At 49.5% G+C, this 19,057-nt stretch overlaps 1 protein-coding gene across 1 annotated transcript; it reads right to left on the bottom strand.

Annotated features, from left to right (window-relative positions):
- Positions 1-2,422: 2,422 nt before the first annotated feature.
- On the bottom strand, positions 2,423-18,524 carry TMEM38A (transmembrane protein 38A). The gene is made up of 7 exons (XM_084883945.1): positions 18,321-18,524; positions 9,435-9,591; positions 9,009-9,193; positions 7,554-7,641; positions 5,838-5,955; positions 3,106-4,958; positions 2,423-2,865 (listed from the first exon to the last, which is right to left on the bottom strand). Exons 1-6 carry the CDS (start codon positions 18,442-18,444, stop codon positions 4,719-4,721), a joined length of 912 nt encoding a protein of 303 aa, XP_084740071.1. The 5' UTR covers positions 18,445-18,524; the 3' UTR covers positions 2,423-2,865; positions 3,106-4,718.
- Positions 18,525-19,057: the final 533 nt, after the last annotated feature.

The raw sequence follows: 19,057 nt of genomic DNA, 5'->3' as shown, positions 1-19,057 counted from the left end.
AAGCCCACGATCGAGGTGCTGGCAGGGTTGGTTTATTCTGTGACCTCTCTCCACAGCCCACAGACACCCATCTTCTCCGTGTCCTCCCCTGGTCTTTCCTCTGCGAGTGTCTGTGTCCTCGTTTCTTCCTCTTATAAGGTCACTAGTCATATTGAATTAGGGTCCACCCTAAAGACCTCATTGTAATCTAATCACGTCTTTGAAGACCCCATCTCTAAATATGGTTACAGTCCGAGATACTAGAGTTTAGGACTTTAACATATAAATGTTGAGGCTAACATAATTCAGCCCATGATGGATATGCAGTGGCATTTCATTGTGCTTTTAATGTGTTTTTCTTGTGATGACCTGCCATCCATACATTTTCTTTGGTGAATTATCTTTTCAAATATTTTGCCTAATTTTAAATGTGTGTGTTTTTCTTACTGAATACTTTTTTTTACAGCCTGATTGAGGTGCCATAGACATATACTAAAGTGTTCATATTAGTAAGTAAACAATTTGATAAATTGTGAGGAATATAGACCTGTGAAGCCATTACTGTTACAGAGTTCCCAAACAATCAAACAATGCAGGAGGAGAGTTTGGAGAGACTCACTTTATTCATCGCGCCATGAGCCTAGAGAAAATGAATTCAAATTCTAAGCAAGGCTACAGCAGAACTTCCCTTTTTATTAAAGAGCCAGACCTTTGTGCATTTAGTGGTTATCGAGATGGTGGCCTTGAAAACAATACAGTTCTATCCAATTAAAAAATGCACTTGGCATGGCATTGAGATTATGGGCATATCTAGTCTCTGGCCTACAAGGTCATACAGCTAAGTTTATCTTCATCATTATTCAAACAGGCTAAAGCACACTAGAAAGCAACATTTTAGAATAAGAGGCCATCTAAGAGCAGAAAATTCCAAACAGCAGTTTGTTACAAATAGGGGTTTTCCTTCTCATTACCACACACTCAATGGTGAAGACATCCATCGCTCAGACCCCTTGTGCTTTCTTGCCATCCCTCCCACCCACCGCCCCTTCTCTCCCCAAGCACCCATCAATCAGCTTTCTATTTCTAGAACTTTATATCAAGGGACTCAGACAATATGCATTATTTTTGGATGACTTTTATTTACCCATCACAAGGCATATGTAGCTCATTCATGCTATTCCATTTGGTTCTATTTTATTGCTGAGCAACAATCCCTTGGATGGTCCAATAATTTATCCATTCACCTTTTGGGGGCATTTTGTTTGTTTCCAGCTTGGGGCTATTATTAACAAAACCCTGGTGCACTGCTGGTGGGAATGCAGACTGGTGTTTTCATTCACTATGAAAAACAGTATGGAGTTTCCTCAAAAAAATGGAACTGCCATTTGACCCAGTGATCCCACTTCTGGGAATACATCCTAAGAATCCAGAAACACCATTCAGAAAGAATATATGCACCCCTATGTTCATAGCAGTGTTATTTACAATAACTAAGCATGCCCATCAGTAGATGAGTGGATTAAAAAGCTGTGGTACAGCCGAAACCGGTTTGGCTCAATGGATAGAGTGTCGGCTTGGGGACTGAAAGGTCCCGGGTTCGATTCCGGTCAAGGGCATGTACCTTGGTTGCGGGCATATCCCCAGTAGGGGGTGTGCAAGAGGCAGCTAATGGATGACTCTCTCTCATCGATGTTTCTAACTCTCTATCTCTCTCCCTTCCTCTCTGTACAAAATCAATAAAATATATATTAAAAAAAAAAAAAAAAAAGCTGTGGTACAGCCGAAACTGGTTTGGCTCAGTGGATAGAGCATTGGCCTGTGGACTGAAGAGTCCCAGGTCAAGGGCATGTACCTTGGTTTCGGGCACATCCCCAATGTGGTGTGTGCAGGAGGCAGCTGATCGATGTTTCTCTCTCATCGATGTTTCTAGCTCTCTATCCCTCTCTCTTCCTGTCTGTAAAAAGTCAATATATTAAAAAAAAAAAAAAAAAAAAAAAAAGCTGTGGCACATTTCCACAAAAGAATACTATGTGCCTATAAAAAAGAAGGATCTTTTACCCTTTGCGACAGCATGGAGGGACCTGGAGAGTATTACGCTAGGTAAGTGAAATAAGCCAGTCATAGAAAGACAAATAGCACAAGATCTCACTTATATGTGGAATCTAGTGAACAAAACAAAGTGATGAACAAAACAAATCCGGGACATGGATGCATGGAACAGACTGACAGCTCTCAGAGAGAATGGGGTGGGAGGGACTGTAAGAGATTAACCAAAGAACATATATGAATATATGCATAGCCCATGGACATAAACAATAGTGTGAGGACGGCCTTATGTGGGGCAGGGGGTGGGTGGAGGGGGGCAAAGGGGAAAATGGGGGACATCTGTAATATTGTCAACAATTTTTTAAAAAGCTATGATGAACTTTTGTGTGCATTGCACTTCTCTTGGGCGAATACCCAAGAGTGGAATGCAGGGTCGTATGATAAGTGCACTTTTAACTTCTTAAGAAACTGCCCAACTGCCTTCCAAAGGGGCTACGCTGTCGGCAGTGTATGAGTCCCAGTTGCTCCACATCCTCCCCAGCACTTGGCAGGGTCAGTCTTATGGTTAGCCGTCCGCATGAGTGTGAAGTGGTACCTCCCGCCCATTTCTCCGATGGCCACGGATGTTGAGTGTCTCTTTGTGTGCTTATTTCTATATTCTTCATGGCAAAGTGCCCATTCAAGTCCTTTGCCCATTTTAAAATTGGGCTGTTTTTATTTATTTATTTTTATTTGAGTGTTGAGAATTCTTTATATATTCCGGATACAATTCTTTATCAGATATATAATTTTCAAAGATTTCCTCCCAGTCTGTGGCTTGTCTTTTTCTATTAACAGAACCTTGCACAGACTCTTTTTAAAAAAATATATATATATTTTATTGATTTTGTACAGAGAGGAAGGGAGAGAGATAGAGAGCTAGAAACATCGATGAGAGAGAGTCATCGATCAGCTGCCTCTTGCACACCCCCTACTGGGGATATGCCCGCAACCAAGGTACATGCCCCTGACCGGAATCGAACCCGGGACCCTTCAGTCCCCAAGCCGATGCTGTATCCAATGAGCCAAACCGGTCTCGGCCTTGCACAGACTCTTAATTGCAAATCCCAAACGCTCCAATTAATCCCACCTATCTCTGAAGGACAATGATAATCATCTCCCCCTTTTTCCAAAAAGCAAACGGGCTTGGAAAAGGGGAGGCCCATGACCTGTTGGTGGCAGAGCAAAAATTTGAACCCAGACCTCACCCACAGCCACTATGTCCCACTGGTGATCAGGAGCTGCCATGAGCCTCCTTCCCCAGGAAACTCTGAGCATCTCTGAGAAAAAATCAGGAATGAATCACACAAGCCAACAGGATTCTCTCACAACAGATTTATTTGCTGAACCTTCATGCCGAGCCTTGATGGACATGCAAGAGGGTGAATTCAGGGCCTTACAGTCTTAAGACCCACCCCACTCCCAGGTGTCACCAGATCAAGGCACTTTCCCAGCAGCTGGGCAACACCTGGGACCCCAATAACTCCAAGACAACCTGGAAGCAGCTGCAGGCTAATGCCCTGAGCACACTGAGCACCCGTGTGCAGAGGGCAGCCTCTGGCTGGCCTGGGCCCAAACTCCCACCCGCGAATGGCCATACTCAATCTACCCAGCTCTCTCAGACCTCCTGGTGACCTAGGATTAGATGAAGGCGGCTGGGAAGGGCCTTCAGCTACCATCCTCCTCATTCACCCAGAAGCAAGTCCCAGCCTGCCCAGCAACAGCACGAGGCTTGGCAGAGTAGGCGGAAATGTGTTTGTTGAGTGACTGAATGACCAGCAATGGGCCGGCACGAGGAAGGCCTGATGCTTCCAGGGCCCCCTGGGCATAGCTGGGCCCTGGGACCCCCCGCTCAGCCAGCTGGATGTCTTTGGTTTGGGGGTAGCCCGAAGCCAAAGGTCAGAACAAGCCTTTCCCACCCTCCCGCGTCCTCAAGTCCGGCCCAGATGTGTCTGCTGAAGGCCTCCTTCCTGCCAGGTACCTTGTGGGGGTGTCCACCCCACAGACACAAACGATCTAAAGCACAAAGCAGTTCTCAAGCACAGGGAACCCCGCCATGGCCCCCCTGACTGCACGATGCTTCTGAGCACAGAGGGCTGGTTCACGTCCAGCCTCACATCAGCTCTTGTGCAGAGCAGGGCCAGGGGCCCCCATTCCACAGATGGGGAGCGCAAGGCTCAGAGAAGGAGGCCCCTCACCCCGGGATGCCCAGGAGGAGTCAGCAAGATGTGGCAATCACAGCAGCTGTCTCGCAGAAGGTACTCAGGAATCGTCCGTCAAATAAATGTCTCAATGATGCTTGAAATACAGTCAAAACATAATTTTAGAAGGAAATAATAGAGCCAAGAGCATAACTGCCAGTGTTTCTGGAGCCACTGCCATGATTCTGTGCCTCACACCCCTCCCCCCAAATCTGGCTCGACAGGGGTTCCACAGAGAGAAACCCCATTCCTACAAACGCCCTTTACCCCATATCTCATCTAACCCCTCACAGCAGCCCCAGAGGGTGGGCTAAGGGCCCCAGTTTGCGGACAGGGAAGGTGAGGCCTGGAGAGGGGACAAATGAGCCCAGGACACCTCCCCCACCCCGGACTCTGAAGGTTCTGGGTCTGGGTCTTCTCCCCCGCACCCCACAAGCCCCGTGGGCCACTGCACTAATCTGCCTTCTTGGTTTTCTTCTTCCTGGAGCCCTCACTCAGCTCCTCCTTGGACTTGGCGGCCATGGCGGCGTGCGGGGAGCCGGGCCCACTGCCACCGTGGGCCCCTCCGTGGGCCCCACCGTGGTTGTCATGGTGATGGTCACCCGCCAAGGCCGTCCCAAACAGCACGGGACAGACATAGCCCTCCAGGACATCGAAAGGGGAGCTGTGGGAGTGGGTGGCTGTCAGGAACACCTGAGGAGGGGTGGCAGGGGGACAGGGGACAGCAGAGACAGAGAGAGATGGAGAGAGAAAGCCAAGGGGGTGGGGAAGAGAAGATGAGCCAAATCAAGGTCAGAGGTAGGCCACGCCCAGCCCTCTGGCTGCATAACCCCTCACCCTCAGGAGGGTGACCAACTGTCCGGGACTGAGGAACTTTTGGTGCTAAAATAAGGTGTCCAGACCTCCTGCTTTTGGCGGGACGGTCCCGATTTTTAACAATTTGTCCCGCATCCCACGGCATTTTTAAAAAGTCCAAAATATTTAAAAGATTCTTTTCAAAAATCGGGACTTTCCAAAAATCGGGACGCGGGACAAATTGTTAGAAATCGGGACTGTCGACGTCTGGTCACCTTATGCTAAAACCAAGACAATGCTGGGCTCCGGGGACAGCTGGTCCCTCCCTCCCCAGAAGGACTCCCACACCTGGGCTCCCAGCCTGGAGTCACTGATTCTCTTTTGACGGCTCAGGCCTTTGTACCTCCGTACCAGCTCCACAGGGAGGGAGGAGAATGTGGCCCCTCAAAACTCCTCCTGCAGGGTGGGGAGACCCCAACTCAAGGCCTGATGATCAGACCAGCACCATTCTTGGTGTAGCCCAGCCTCCTGAGGGGACCTTCCCTGAGGGTACCTGTCCCTCTGCTCTCCACACTCCTGCACACTCCTGTCTCCCTCAGCTTTTCCTCGGCTGGGCAAGACTTGTTCCCTCACTCCCGAGCCCACCTGCTGGCTCTTCTCAGACCCCTCTCCATGCACAGACCTACGGGCAAGGTCCCGGCCTCCATCCCCACTTAGGGTTCTCCTTTCTTGGACGGGAAAGGGCAGGTGGGTGTGGGTCAGGACAGGAAGGCTTACCTTACAGGACACCATGAACATGGTGAAGATAAAGATGAGACTGGCTTTGGACACCGGGAGCCAGCGGGTCTGCTGGAGAGTGAAGAGGATAGCTCCGTACAGGCTGGCCTTGGTGGGGCTGGAGGGGACAGCCGTGGTTACTGGGAGGCATGGCCCGGCTCAGGCCTCTGGACCTCTGCCCCAGACCCCCTTCCTGCCTGCCCCAGCCGGCCCCAGCTCCCCTTGGCTGAGTGTGAAATGGCGCTGAGGAGGTGGTGTCTGTGCAGTAAAGGGTTAACTTGACTCAGAGAGCATCTGGCCTTTGTCTCTGGAGCCTGGGGGGTTTCCTTGGGGACTTTGGGTCACACCAGAGAGTAAGGGTGTGATTTCATTGGGGATCTTGGGCCATGTGGTATCAGCTCAACTTTTAGGGGAGCTGGAGACTGAGGTTGGACATGCAGGTGGTCAGCTATGTCTGGGTCACGGAGCCCCAGTAAATCCCGGGACACGAGGTTGGGAAGTTCGCTGTGACTATTCGGTGCACAGAGTCACACAGGTGCCGTCCACATGGCTCCGCTGAGAGGGGCAGCCAGAGGCTCAGCCCGGTCTCCCCTGGGTGCTGCCCCACGTGCACCTAGCTTTGCTCATTTTCATCTGTATCCTGTAACAAACTGTCACCCCGGGCAAAAGGGCTTTGCTGAGTTCTGTGAGTCCCAGGGCATCATCAAACCCGAGGGTGGTGTCAGGGACCCCCAAACAGCACACTCCCCAGGATGTGGGGTTACAACCAACCCTTTTCTTAGCTTTCTTTTTCTTCCTGGCAGGCCAGGTTTCTCAGATTTTAACTTGTTGTAAGAGACAGACCCACGACTTCTGCTCCTGATGACTGTCACTCACTGCCTGTGCCTCACAGTGATCTGGCCAAAGCGCTCACCGGGAGCCAGGGCCAGGGGGTTGTGTCTGTGACAACATGGAATCCTCCCCTCAGCTGATGAGAATCCGAGAGGGGAAGCCACTTGCCTGCTTAGTAGCAGGCGATGCAACCGTCTGGGCCCTATTTCTCTGTCAGGGAACTGAGGCGGGAACAGATTTCTCGTGGAGATGAAACGAGATAAAGCCACATTCTCCAAAGTGTAAAACAGCAGGCAATTTCCATTGGTCTCTGGGTAAGCTTTTTAGTTTTGTCATATTTTAATAGCTATAGTCTTACTTATTGTAGATTGGGAGAAAATTGAACTAGCCTGACCCTGTGAGGTCTTTTTAAAAAATGCATTAGGCCAAATGCAGTGTGAATTCTGGGGTGGGTCCTGGATGCTGCAGGCCGGCCCTGCCCCCCATTCCCCACGGAGCTCCAGCCGCATTCCCACACTCCGTGTCCCACGCTCCCCACCCGCCTGTGCACGCCTACCCTGCAGAGCCAGGCAGAATTGTTTTTCTGACTTGGCAGAAGTGAAGGCCTCTGAATCAGAGGCTCCTTTTTTTTTTTTTTTTTGCCAGAAAACTCCTATTCACTCTTCAAAACCCAAATTGAATATCTGATTTCCCTGCATCTCTGCCTGCCCCTGTCCCCTAGGCAGAGTTGTGGTTCCCTCTCCGGGTAGCCCCAGACGTGTCCTCAGGAAGCTTTTGGAAGGCAGAACCAGGAGCTAGACTTCCGAGTTACCAGGATTATCCAATCCAGGGTCAGGTCCAGGGGGCACAGGAGGAACGGGCGGGTGGGGAGGATGGGGTACTCACAAGGACATGTGCAAGATCTCGTTGGCCTCTGGCTTCCAGACCCCTCGGAGCAGCTGCTCAAAGTTGGACATGAGGGCAACCCCAGAGCCTGCGAAACAGGGTGCTTCTGAGCGAACCCGCCGCCCCAGCTTCCTTCTTGGCTGCCTTCCCCAGGAAGCAGGCTCCCCGCTCCCGGAGTCCTCTCTAGGGGACACGGAGCCTGGGTGTTGAGGATCAGTTGCAGGTGAGGAACATGCTCAGAGCGGGCAGAGTCGTGTGGAAGGTCACACAGCAGCACATTTGGAACAAAACAAGCATGAAGGAATCGAGCTAATACCCCACCTGAAAGGCTTGGACCCATCTGGGCCGTCTGCCCTGAGGCTTCCAATCCAGGACCCTGAGCTGCGCAGGAGGCTTCCAGGGGCCCCCTTCACAGAGCCTCTCTCCTCAGGACCCTGACTCTCCATCTTTCTCAAACCACGTGCCCCCGGGGAGGCACGCTACATCCCCGGGGAATTAGTACTGGCTTTGTGGAGACACAATGGTTACATTTCCAGGAAGAATACACTCTCCTAACCGGTTTGGCTCAGTGGATAGAGCATCAGCCTGTGGACTAAAGGGTCCCAGGTTTGATTCCGGTCAAGGGCATGTACCATGGTTGCAGCACATCCCCAGTAGGAAGTGTGTGGGAGGCAGCTGATTGATGTTTCTCTATATATATTTCTAACCCTCTCCCCTCTCCCTTCCTCTCTGTAAAAATATCAATAAAATATACTTAAAAAAAAAAATCCTCTCCAGGAGTGGCTGTGAGCTGGGGTTCCTGACCTGCACCTCTGCACCAGGGGCTCACAACTGATGTGACTTTGTCCCCGAGGAGGCATTTGGCCATGTCTAGATGCATTTTTGGTTGTCATAACTGGGGAGGGGGTGCTATTGGTGGGTGGGGGCCAGGGATGCCGCTCAACCCCTGGCCATTCATAGGATGGCCCCCACCACAGAGAATGACCCAGCATCAAATGTCAGCAGTGCCACCACTGAGAAACCCTGCTCTGGGGATCAGCTGTCATGGTTTCATCCTTGTCCGATTTACCTTTGACAGTTCAATTTCTGGAAGAATCTTCTTATTTGCTCTAAAGGTATGAGCTAGCTGAGACCGGCTTGGGGACTGAAAGATCCCAGGTTCGATTCCGATCAAGGGCATGTACCTTGGTTGTGGGCACATCCCCGGTAGGGGGTGTGCAGGAGGCAGCTGATCTCTCTCATCGATGTTTCTAGCTCTCTATCTCTCTCCCTTCCTCTCTGTACAAAATCAATAAAAATATATTAAAAAAAAATAAAAATAAAGGTGTGGGCTAATGGGGAGCTTGGACCTCTGCAGCAGTCCTGATACCCCTCAGCCTGGCTGCCCAACATGTGCCATTGGACCAGGGTTCTCAACTGGGTGGTTTTCGGTTGTCATCATTATGGCCTGTTTACCTTTGACCCAGCCAGTGGCAATCATGACGAACCACCCGTGGTGGTAGTGGTGATGGGCGTGGTGGATGCCCACGGCGATCTTTCGGACTCTCACCACCTCCTTCATGGCCACGAAGATGAGTTTCACGGGTAGGAAGCAGACACACTTGTAAAAGAGGTCCAGGGGACAGAAGAAGATCAGGTACCTTCGGGGAGAGAATGCCACGCATCAGGGGAGAGATTCTGGGGGCCCTGGGAGGTGAGGTTGTGTCCTTCTTGAGTGCCCGGCTCAGGACACAGCTGAGCAACAGAGCAGTGCCTGCAGGGCCACTGTGGAGGTTGTGCTGTTGGATCCCAGTCCCTCCAGCCTCCCACCTCTCTGGTGAATGGGTCACCCCGATCCTCCAGCTCTGCTCTCCCACCCCCTGCCAGCCTGGCAATGCTTACCAGACGGCGGAGGCCAGCAGGACGCTGGAGTTGTTGCTGAAGTAGTCGATCACGGGCTCCCCGAGGAGCAGGTCAGCCAGGATGTAACTGCCGAAGCAGTGCAGCATGGCGCACAGCCAGGAGGCCACGGGGTGGCGCCGGGCCAGCTCCACTGCTCCTGGGAGGCCGGGGGACAAAGGGGGATCGTAAAGTATTTGGCTTTTTCTGTGACTGGCTTATTTCATGTCCTCAAGGTTCATCCATGTTGTAGCATGTGTCAGGATTTCCTTTCTTTTTAAGGCTCAATAATATTCCAGACAGACACAGAGAAGGTGTGTGAATTCAACTGTGGACCTCGGAAAGATATATTGCCCAGTCAGAGTGGCTCAGTTGGTTGAGTATTGTCCCGGGCGCCAAAAGGTCACCAGTTCGATTCCTGGTTAGGACACAAGCCCAGGTTGTGGCCTTGATCCTCAGTAGGGGATGTGCAGGAGGCAGCTGATCAATGTTTCTCACATTGATATTTCTCTCCCTCTCTCTTCCTCTCTCTAAACATCAATAAAAACATTTTTTTTGAAGTCCATATTCATAGCAGCATAATCATCAAAAGGTGGAAACATCCTCAGTGTCCATCAAATGATATATAGATACAAAATGTGACATACCCATACGATGGAACATTATTCAGCCTTGAAAAGAAATGAAGTTCTTATTGGAGTGATTACTTTGCAAGGTAGATAAATGTCTAGTCACCATATTGTACACATGAAAGTAATATAATATTGTATGTCAACTGTAATTGGAAAATAAATTAATTTTAAAAAAGGAATGAAGTTTTTTTGGGGGGTGGGTGGGGGAGAGAGAGAAACACTGATGTGAGACACATTGATTGGCTGCCTCCTGCACTCGTCCTGATCGCCTGGTGACTGAACCAGCAATGCAGGTATGTGACGTGCCCTTTGACCGGGAATCAAATCTTCAACCCTTCGGTGTGCAGGCCAATGCTCTAACCACTGGGCACATTGGCAGGAATGAAGTCTTGATAGATACTACAACATAGATAAGTCTTCAAAACATGCTAAGTGAAAGTAGCCAGACACAAAAAGCCACAAGACCATATATTGTATGATAACATTTATATGAAACTAGAGGCCCAGGGTGGGATTGAAATCGCATGAGGAGGCACTCCTGGGCTGGGGGGGGGGGGGGGGGGGAGGGGGGAAGAGGGAGGTGCGAGACCTGTGCCAGACCTGTGTATCACCAACTGTTTGTTGTGTCTGCTGGGGTGGGGGCAGGCACTCCTGTGTGTTGTGTCTCCACTCTGGCCCACCCCCACCTAGCCTCCCCTAGGCCTCCTCCTGAGGTTGTGATGCCCAGCTAATTAGCATATTCCCTGTTTATATAAATAGATGTCCAGAGCAGGCAAATCCATAGAGACAGAAAGCAAATTAGTGCTTGGCAGGGGCTGGGGGCGGGGTTATGGGGAGTGGCAGCTAGTAGCAATGGGACTTCCTTTTGGGGTGATGAAAGTGTCCTAAAAGTTATATATTACATGTATAGATGGAAATACAGAGGTGGGCAAAGTAGGTTTAGAGATATTAGTACACAAAACAGTTTATTCTTGTACTGTTATTTATCAATCATTGTATTGTTTATTTGCATTAGCAATGTAAATCTGCTTTTGCCTACCCTTGTATATGACATGGCCTTTTGCATGTGTCTTTTTCACTGAGCACAATATTTTTAAAAGTAATATTCATTTTTTACCATTGTATAATGTTCCATCATAGAACTAGATCACAAGTTATTTAACCATTCCCTTGCATGCACTACATTTTATGAGAAAGCATGCCTAATAAAAGATGTCTTAGAGTAAGTCATCAGCACCCTCCCCTTCCTCTTTGCCATCCTCACCAACTAACCATGTGGTCTTGGACAAACTATTTTTTCTCTGTGTGTCCCTTTCCTTCTGTCAGGTGCCACCCCTTAATCCCTTCTTTGCTCAACTCCTAATGATGATTGGAACCAAATTTTCCCTCCTCAATCCCACCATGTAGTTACTTGCACCATATGCACCGTTTCCCTGCCAGAGTATCCCAAAGTCTCAGTAGTTAAGGATTTAGTTATAGGATTTAAGAAAGCAGAGTTCTCTTCTCGGGAGTGTCTATTTAAAACCCTGCCAGCTGAGCGCTAATCCTTCAGAGCAGCTGGTGGGGCCTGCAGGGACCACGTCAGGTGAGGCACCCATGTTTTGCAGAAATGGATACCTCTGCGTTTAAAAATAGCCCCCCCCCCCCCGGTTGAATTCTTCCCAGGGTCTTTTGGGTGCCCTCTGGGCTACCCCAGGGACTGAGACTGGGGAGTAGGGGTGAGGACCTGGGTTTCGCAGGAGTAAAGCAGGTTCCATGTTTGTACCACGGTGAGTCCTAATTAAAATAAAGTCACATGCCTGGGTTTTTACTCTGCTGCTCACTCAGGCATGGCCTTGAGCAAATGACTGCTCCCTCCCCAATCTGTTGAGGAGGTTCATTTGATTGAGCCTTCGTTCTGTGCACAGAAAGGTTGCAAGTTTGAGTCCTAGTCAGTGCACATACCTGGTTTTCGGGTTTGATCCCTAGTTGGGGAGCGTATGGAAGACAACCAATAGATATTTCTCTCTCCCATGAATATTCTCTCTCTCTCTCTCTCTCTCTCTCTCTCTCTCTCTCTCTCCCTCCCTCCCTCCCTCCCTCCCTCTCTCTAAGCATGTTCTTGGGTGAGGATTAACAAAAAGAGAGATAGAGAGATAGAGAGAATGAGAGTGCCCCATTCCTGGAGATGTATTGATTAATCAATGCAGTGTGCATTATAATCATCATGTTTCTTATCATTATCAATACCCTCCTGGCAATCTGGAAGGACAGGAACAGTCTTCCCATTGCTACAGATGAGAAGACTGAGGCTGATGGAGACAACCTGCCCTGAAGACCCTTGTCCTTCCCTTTGCCACACTCCTTGGTTTGGGGATAGCACCCAGAAGCAGCAAAGTATAGGTTTCAACCCCAGGTTTGCCACCAGAGTTCTCCCCTCTCCTGGCTTCAATTTGTTTAGGTTATCCCAGTTTGCCTGGGACCTAAGAGTTCCGGGGACATGGGACTTTGGATCCTTATCTTGGGCAAACCTGGCTGAGTTGGTCACCCCAGTGTGCCTGGGAGGAGGAGAAGAATTGCTTAGTGCCTAGTAACTACGTGAGTTATTCCTGGAACTGAACTGAAATGGAGAGTACCTGTGGGTGGAAATTCTAGTGGACGGATTTATAAAAATCAGCTCTGCCTTAGAGGGAGGAGGAGACCCGGTCAGGTCTCCCTGATGGGCTCCATGACAGTCCCATGGCAGGGAAGTGCTAGCAGGTCCCCCGGGCATTTTCAGCACTGCCCCTCATTGGTGCTATTTATTCTGAGGTCTAAACATATGAAGAATATTGCCAAAACCGGTTTGGCTCAGTGGTAGACCATCAGTCTGCAGACTGAAAGGTCCCGGGTTTGATTCCGGTCAAGGGCATGTACCTTGGTTGCGGGCACATCCCCGGTAGGGGGTGTGCAAGAGGCAGCTGGTCGATGTTTCTCTCTCATCGACGTTTCTAGCTCTCTATCTCTCTCCCTTCCTCTCTGTAAAAAATCAATAAAATATATATTTAAACATATGAAGAATACTGACAGAATCTCTCAGCAACTCTAAATCCTCTTTTTTAGAGCCTTCGAGCAAAGCTCTCTGCCTCAGTTTCCTTTCTTATAGGAGTTGGTAGTCCCTGCCTTGCAAGGTTGGAGATGAGCAACCCCTCTGCACTCAAAAAGCTTACAATTCAAACCAGAGATCAAGAAAGTGTTCTCTTAGCTCACGCAGAATTGTTTTTTTAAATATGCTTTTATTGAGTTCAGAAAGAGGAAAGGAGAGGGAGAAAGAGAGAGAAAAACATCAATGATGAGAGAGAACCATTGCTTGGCTGCCTCCTGCATGCCCCCTACTGGGGATTGAGCCTGAAACCTGAGCATGTGCCCTGATGAGGAATGGAACTTCAATCTCCTGGTTCATGGGTTGATGCTCAACCACTGAGCCACACTGGCTTGGTACCTACACAGAATTTTTTAAATGTTCAAACTGTAGCCAAGATGTCCTTCAATAATTTAATAACTAAACTGTAGTATATCCATACCATGGAATATTATTTAACAGTAAAAAGAAATGACCTATCAAGCCACAAAAAGATGTGGAGGAACCCTAAATACATATTACTGAGTGAAAGAAGCCAGTCTGAAAAGGATACAGATTGCACGAGTCTAACAATCTGGGGAAGGTAGAACTATGGAGACAGTAAAAAGACCTGGCTGGTGTGGCTTAGAGGTTGAGCATCAACCCATGAACCAGAAGGTCACTGTTCGATTCTCAGTCAGGGCAAATGCCCGAGATTTGGCTCCATCCCCAGTAGGGGACGTGCAGGAGGCAGCCGAGCAATGATTCTCATCATTGATGTTTCTATCGCTCTCTCCCTCTCCCTTCCTTTCTCTGAAATCAACAAAAACATATTTAAAAAAGAAAAAAGATCAGAGATTGGTGGGGGTTCCAGGATGAGGGTAGGGGAGTGTAATGAATAGGTGGAACACAGGGGATTTTTAAGGCAGTAAAACGATTCCGTAAGATACTATAATGGTGAGTACATGTCCTTATACATTTGCCAAAATTCATAAATGTACACCACCAAAGACTCCTAATGTAAACTATAGACTGATTGATAACAATGTTGTCAACCTACGATAATAATTACATGATAATAACAATGTTGGTAATTATGTTGGTTTATTAATTGTAACAAATGTACCACTCTGGTGGAGAATGCAGATGGTGGGAAAGGCTATGTGTATGTGATGGGGGTGGTCAGTAATATATAGAAACTGTCATTTCAGATTAATTTTTATCTAGATCTAAAATGGCTCTAGAAATAGTCTATTACTTTAAATAAAAGAAAACAAGAAGAAAAAAAAAGTGTTCCAATAGCCAAATCACATTTCCAGCTTCCCTGGAAAAACCAGTTCTGATGGTTCCAGCCCCAACCAGGTGGAGAAGGGCCTGGCTGGATCTCACCTGGGCTCGGTCCTCACAGCTGGTTTATTGCTTCCCATCTGTCACCTGCCTGGTCCTCGATAGCACTGGAGGTTGAGATTCGGTCTAGATCAATGGTTCTCAACTGAGAGCAAATATCTGGGACATTGGCAATATATGGGGACAGTGTTGGTTGTCACAGTGGATAGAACTATGGAGGCAGTAAAATGATCAGCAGTGCCCTGACCGGTTTGGCTCAGTGAATAGAGTGTTGGCCTGCGGACTGAGAGGTCCCATAGAGTGGGCGGTGTGCAGGAGGCAGCTGATCGATGTTTCTCTCTCATCGATGTTTTTAACTCTCTTCCTCTTTGTAAAAAATCAATAAATTAAAAAAAAAAAAAAAAAAGATCAGCAGCTAGTGGGCAGAGGCCAGGGATGCTGTAAAACACCCTGAAATACAGAACTGCCCTCACTTCAGAGAATGGTCTGGTTCTCACCATCAATAGTGCCGAGGGTGGGAAAATTGGTGGAGGGACCCAGGTCTCATGTGGGGAACCTTAAAACACCCGAAACTAATATAATAACTGAAAAATACATTTTAAAAAATATTTAAATGGTGTGATAAGTAACTGCTCTATAGAAAGTAAAATACTGATGCTGGTGTTACCCCCAGAGATTCTGATTTAAATGATGGTAAGATGCTGCCTAGATGATTTTTATTTTTATTTTATTTTTTTTCTGTGTGTATATATATATATATATATATATATATATATATATATTTTTTTTTTTAATTAAATTATTAATAAAACGCCTGCTACTGGGTTAGGGACCACCTCCTCCAGCATGAACTCATGTTAAATCTGCAAAGACCTGTTCCCCAACAAGGCCACAGTCATAGGTACAGGGGTCCAGACGGGGACACACCTTTCTGGGACTCACAAGCATGCCCTAAGGGAGTGGTACATATTTTAACATTGCCCACACCCCCAGCCCAAGGAAGCAAGTCTTGGTTTAATAAGGAGCCTCAGTCAAGCCAGTGTTGCTCAGTGGTTAAGTGTTGGCCTATGAACCAAGAGGTCACAGTTCAATTCCGAGTCAAGACACATGCCCTACCCCAGTGGAGGCATGTAGAAGGCAGCTGAGCAATGATTCTCTCTCATCATTAATGCTTCTATCTCTTTCTCCTTCTCCCTTCCTCTCTTTGAAGTCAATAAAAAACAAAACAAAACCTTTTTTTTTTTTTTTTTTTTTTTTAAAAAAAGGAGCTCCAGCCTCTTACAGTTCCTATCACTTCTCAAACGTTAGTGTGCTTAAGGAGATCTTATTCAAATGCATGTCTGGGTCAGAGGTGCGCCTGGCATTCTGCATTTCTAAACCAGCTCCCAGGGGACACAGATGCTGTTCACTTGAGGACCACACTGCCAGCTTCATCTTCATTCTCAGGAAAGCCTGACCCAGAAAATGCCTGCACCCCAGAAACCCATTCCCTCACCGCCTCAAAAACAACTGTAAGTACCTTTTTCCAGTGCCTTAGACCCTGCCATTGGCAAAGTTCTCAATAGATCCTACAACAGCTGGGAAAGGGAGTCCAGGATTATTTTACCAATGCACCCATTTCACAGATGAACAAACTGAAGCTCATGGAGACTAAGAGCAGCCTGTGCTAGAGGCAGAACCACTCCCGATTTGGAGATTGTTTCCTTAAAGGTGGCCAGCTCTCATCTTTGAGAGCGCTCCCTCTGCAATTGCCCAGGACCTGGTGCTCAGAGGACCTGCATTCAGTTTCATGTTCTGGTGTCACTGTCTGGAGATTCTTAATTTCTGAAGGGATTCTGCAAATTCTAACCTGCTCCTGCAAACTGTACATGGATTCTGAGGAGAGCTCTTTACAAAGGCTCAGCAGAACCACCAAATCGGGGACGGGGATCATGAGGGAAGGGGGTAAGACTAACAGCAAAGTCCAACACCTTGCTTTTCCAAGGGGAAGCAGCACCAGCATCTACCAGCCATAGGACAAGAGGCTCATGGCGTATGTAAATTAGCTTCGCCCCTTTCCTATTTCCCCAGTTACCAAAGGAGGAAGTTGTACTGGGGGAGGGGTATGTGTTCTCAACCTTGACAGTAGACAGCAATCACTGGGGGAGGGGAACTTCAAACAGGAGGATACAGAGCCCCTCCCAGATCTTCTGAGTCAATTGGAGGGTTTGAGAGCCCCCAGGAAGCTCAAAGGTGCAGCTAGAGCTGAGAACCATTGGACCCTCTCAACCTTCAGGAACCTTCAAACTTCAACCTTCATAGTTCAGACGACTTACACTGTGACTCCAGTAGGAATGTCCTGACTCCTCCTGCATCCTCCCAGCCAACTTGGAGACCCCCTTTCCTCCAGACACCTGTGTCCTACATTTCTGAGATTCCCTTAGGTGTGCTGGGTTCTGTACTCACCTTGAGACTGGCTTGAGCCTCCAGGAATTCAGTCCTATTTAGGAAATACAGTCCCGTGGTCATGCTATGACAACACAAAGCTTATTTTGCTTTCAAAGTAACTACTCTATAGAAAAGCTTTTAAAAAAATAGTCTCTGGCCTTTGGACTGGCAACAATAAAACGGAACAAAAACATTTGGCAAGCAGAGTGCGACACTCTTTGCATAAGATTGTGGGGGGGTTTACGTTCATAACTGAGGGTTATAAGTGCAGAGAAGGGAGGTCTGGAAGGGTGGCCACCACATCAACTGTAATTCCCTCTTTTTTCCTTTGTGCTTTTCGGCTTGATTTTAAAATAAACAGGAGCACCTATTTTTATCATTAAAAAAAAAACCAAAAAAAAAACAAAAAAAAAACCCCACACTATTTCCATTCCAAGAGAGACTATGGGGCAATTTACATCTAATTGGGAGAAAGGGTCACAAAGTTTTGGGTGATTAATCCTTTTTCTAAAGCTAAATTCCACCGTCCATTTAGTTTGCCGGTGTAACCAAAATAATTAAAATACTAGGAGAACAATAACTAGTCCCTGAGCCTTGGATAAAAATAGAACACATTCTGTGGAGGCCATTTATCCTCATTTCAAAAATGGTGTGTGTGTGTGTGTGTGTGTGTGTGTGTGTGTGTATGTATGTTTAAATATGAGAAGCTGGGTCTTCCCCTCTGCAATTCTCCATGGGCTGGAGCTGGTGGGAGAAGGCTGACCCCAAATTACCCCACCCCAGGGCCGGGGGCGCTCAGTCTGTGGGAAGGATGAGGGCCGGAGCTGGGAGAATTCCGCAGGGAGCAGAGATCCAGCGCAGCCTCCCTGGGGGGCAGGCAGGGCAGGGAGCCCCAGAGCGGCAGCGGGGAGGGGGCACCGGTGTCACTTTCTCTGAAACTGACCCCGGCACGACCGGCCCTAATATAGACACTCAGCTGCCGCTCCGGCTCCCGAGCCAAGGGCAAGGAGGGAGGTCACCGCTGCGGGCGGCCAAGACATCTGGCCTAGCCCGCAGCGCCCACCCCACGGCCCCCTCACCACGACTGCGCCCCTGACCCAACTTCATGCGACCCTGCCCTACTAGACCCTGCCCCGACCTCTCTCCTGCAAACTCCCAACACCTGTTCCTCCGAACTTCCCTCCTGCCCCCATCTCTGCCCCTCCCCAGCCCTAACACCTCCTCATCCTCCCTCCCGTTTCTCCACGGTTCTCCCACCCGGTATGGGAGAACCCCGTGATCCCAGCGCCTGCCTGCGCTCCCGAACCCGGCTCCCGGCTCCCGTCCCCCGCCACGACCCCGGACTCACTGCCCCTTCTGGCCCCCGCCCCGCCGCCAGCCCCCTCCAGCCTCCGCCGCGCTCACCTGGCTCATACTTGAGGTAGAGGATGGAGACGATGAAGTAGCTGAGGTCGAAGACGGGGAAGAGCGGCACCCGGGAGAAGCTGAGCGCCAGCTCGCCCAGGCTCAGCGCCGACAGCAGCTCCATGGCGCACGCCGGGTCCCACCCCAGCCCCCGGCCCGGTGCGTCCCGCCGCCCACGAACCCGCCACTGCGGCCCCCCCTCTCCCGCTGCCGGGCCCGCCCACCCCGCCAGGCACCGCCCCCAATCCGAAAGGAGGGGCGACAGCTGACCCGGGCCGTCCTGGCCCAGGCAGCCCGGCCGGTCAGGTGTCCCCAATCTGTCCCTCCTCTGAGCCTTCACCACTCCATTCAGCCCAGCGAGGCGGGTGCTGGTCTCTGTAGAGCTGGGCAGGGGAGCGGTCCATTCGGGGAGAGGGGTCCCTCACGCACGGAGCCCACCTAGGTGGGACGGACCCGTCAGAACCGCGTCCAGGTGGTGCTGATGAGGACCCACGTCCTCTGTGGCGCCCTCGGGTCGGGACCTCCAACCCTCGTGGGGCCTGATCAGTGGAGAACCCCATTCCCCGGTGCCTCAGAGGGTCCCTGTAGTCAGGACTTCGTCCTCTATGCAGCTTCCATGTGACTCCGTACATTATGCCCTCCGTCCCACACAGGGACCTCCGTCCTCCAAAGGACCGCTCAGGAGGGATCCCCCGCCACAGGTAGTGGGGATCCGCGTCTCTCATGGGGCCCGGGAG

Source organism: Pipistrellus hanaki, assembly GCF_964339955.1.
Source record: "Pipistrellus hanaki genome assembly, chromosome: 5".
In the NCBI taxonomy this organism is placed as follows: domain Eukaryota; kingdom Metazoa; phylum Chordata; class Mammalia; order Chiroptera; family Vespertilionidae; genus Pipistrellus; species Pipistrellus hanaki.
Note: the sequence above shows the minus strand (reverse complement) of the source record. Positions and strands in the feature narration are given on the sequence as shown.

Excerpts from the sequence above, each read along its gene's own strand:
- TMEM38A (XM_084883945.1), bottom strand. The coding sequence starts at position 18,444 with ATGGAGCTGCTGTCGGCGCTGAGCCTGGGCGAGCTGGCGCTCAGCTTC. Across the intron at positions 9,194-9,434 it reads CTGCTGGCCTCCGCCGTCTG|GTACCTGATCTTCTTCTGTC; the intron begins GTAAGCATTGCC and ends CTCTCCCCGAAG. Across the intron at positions 5,956-7,553 it reads GAGATCTTGCACATGTCCTT|CCCCACCAAGGCCAGCCTGT; the intron begins GTGAGTACCCCA and ends TGTCCCCTCCAG.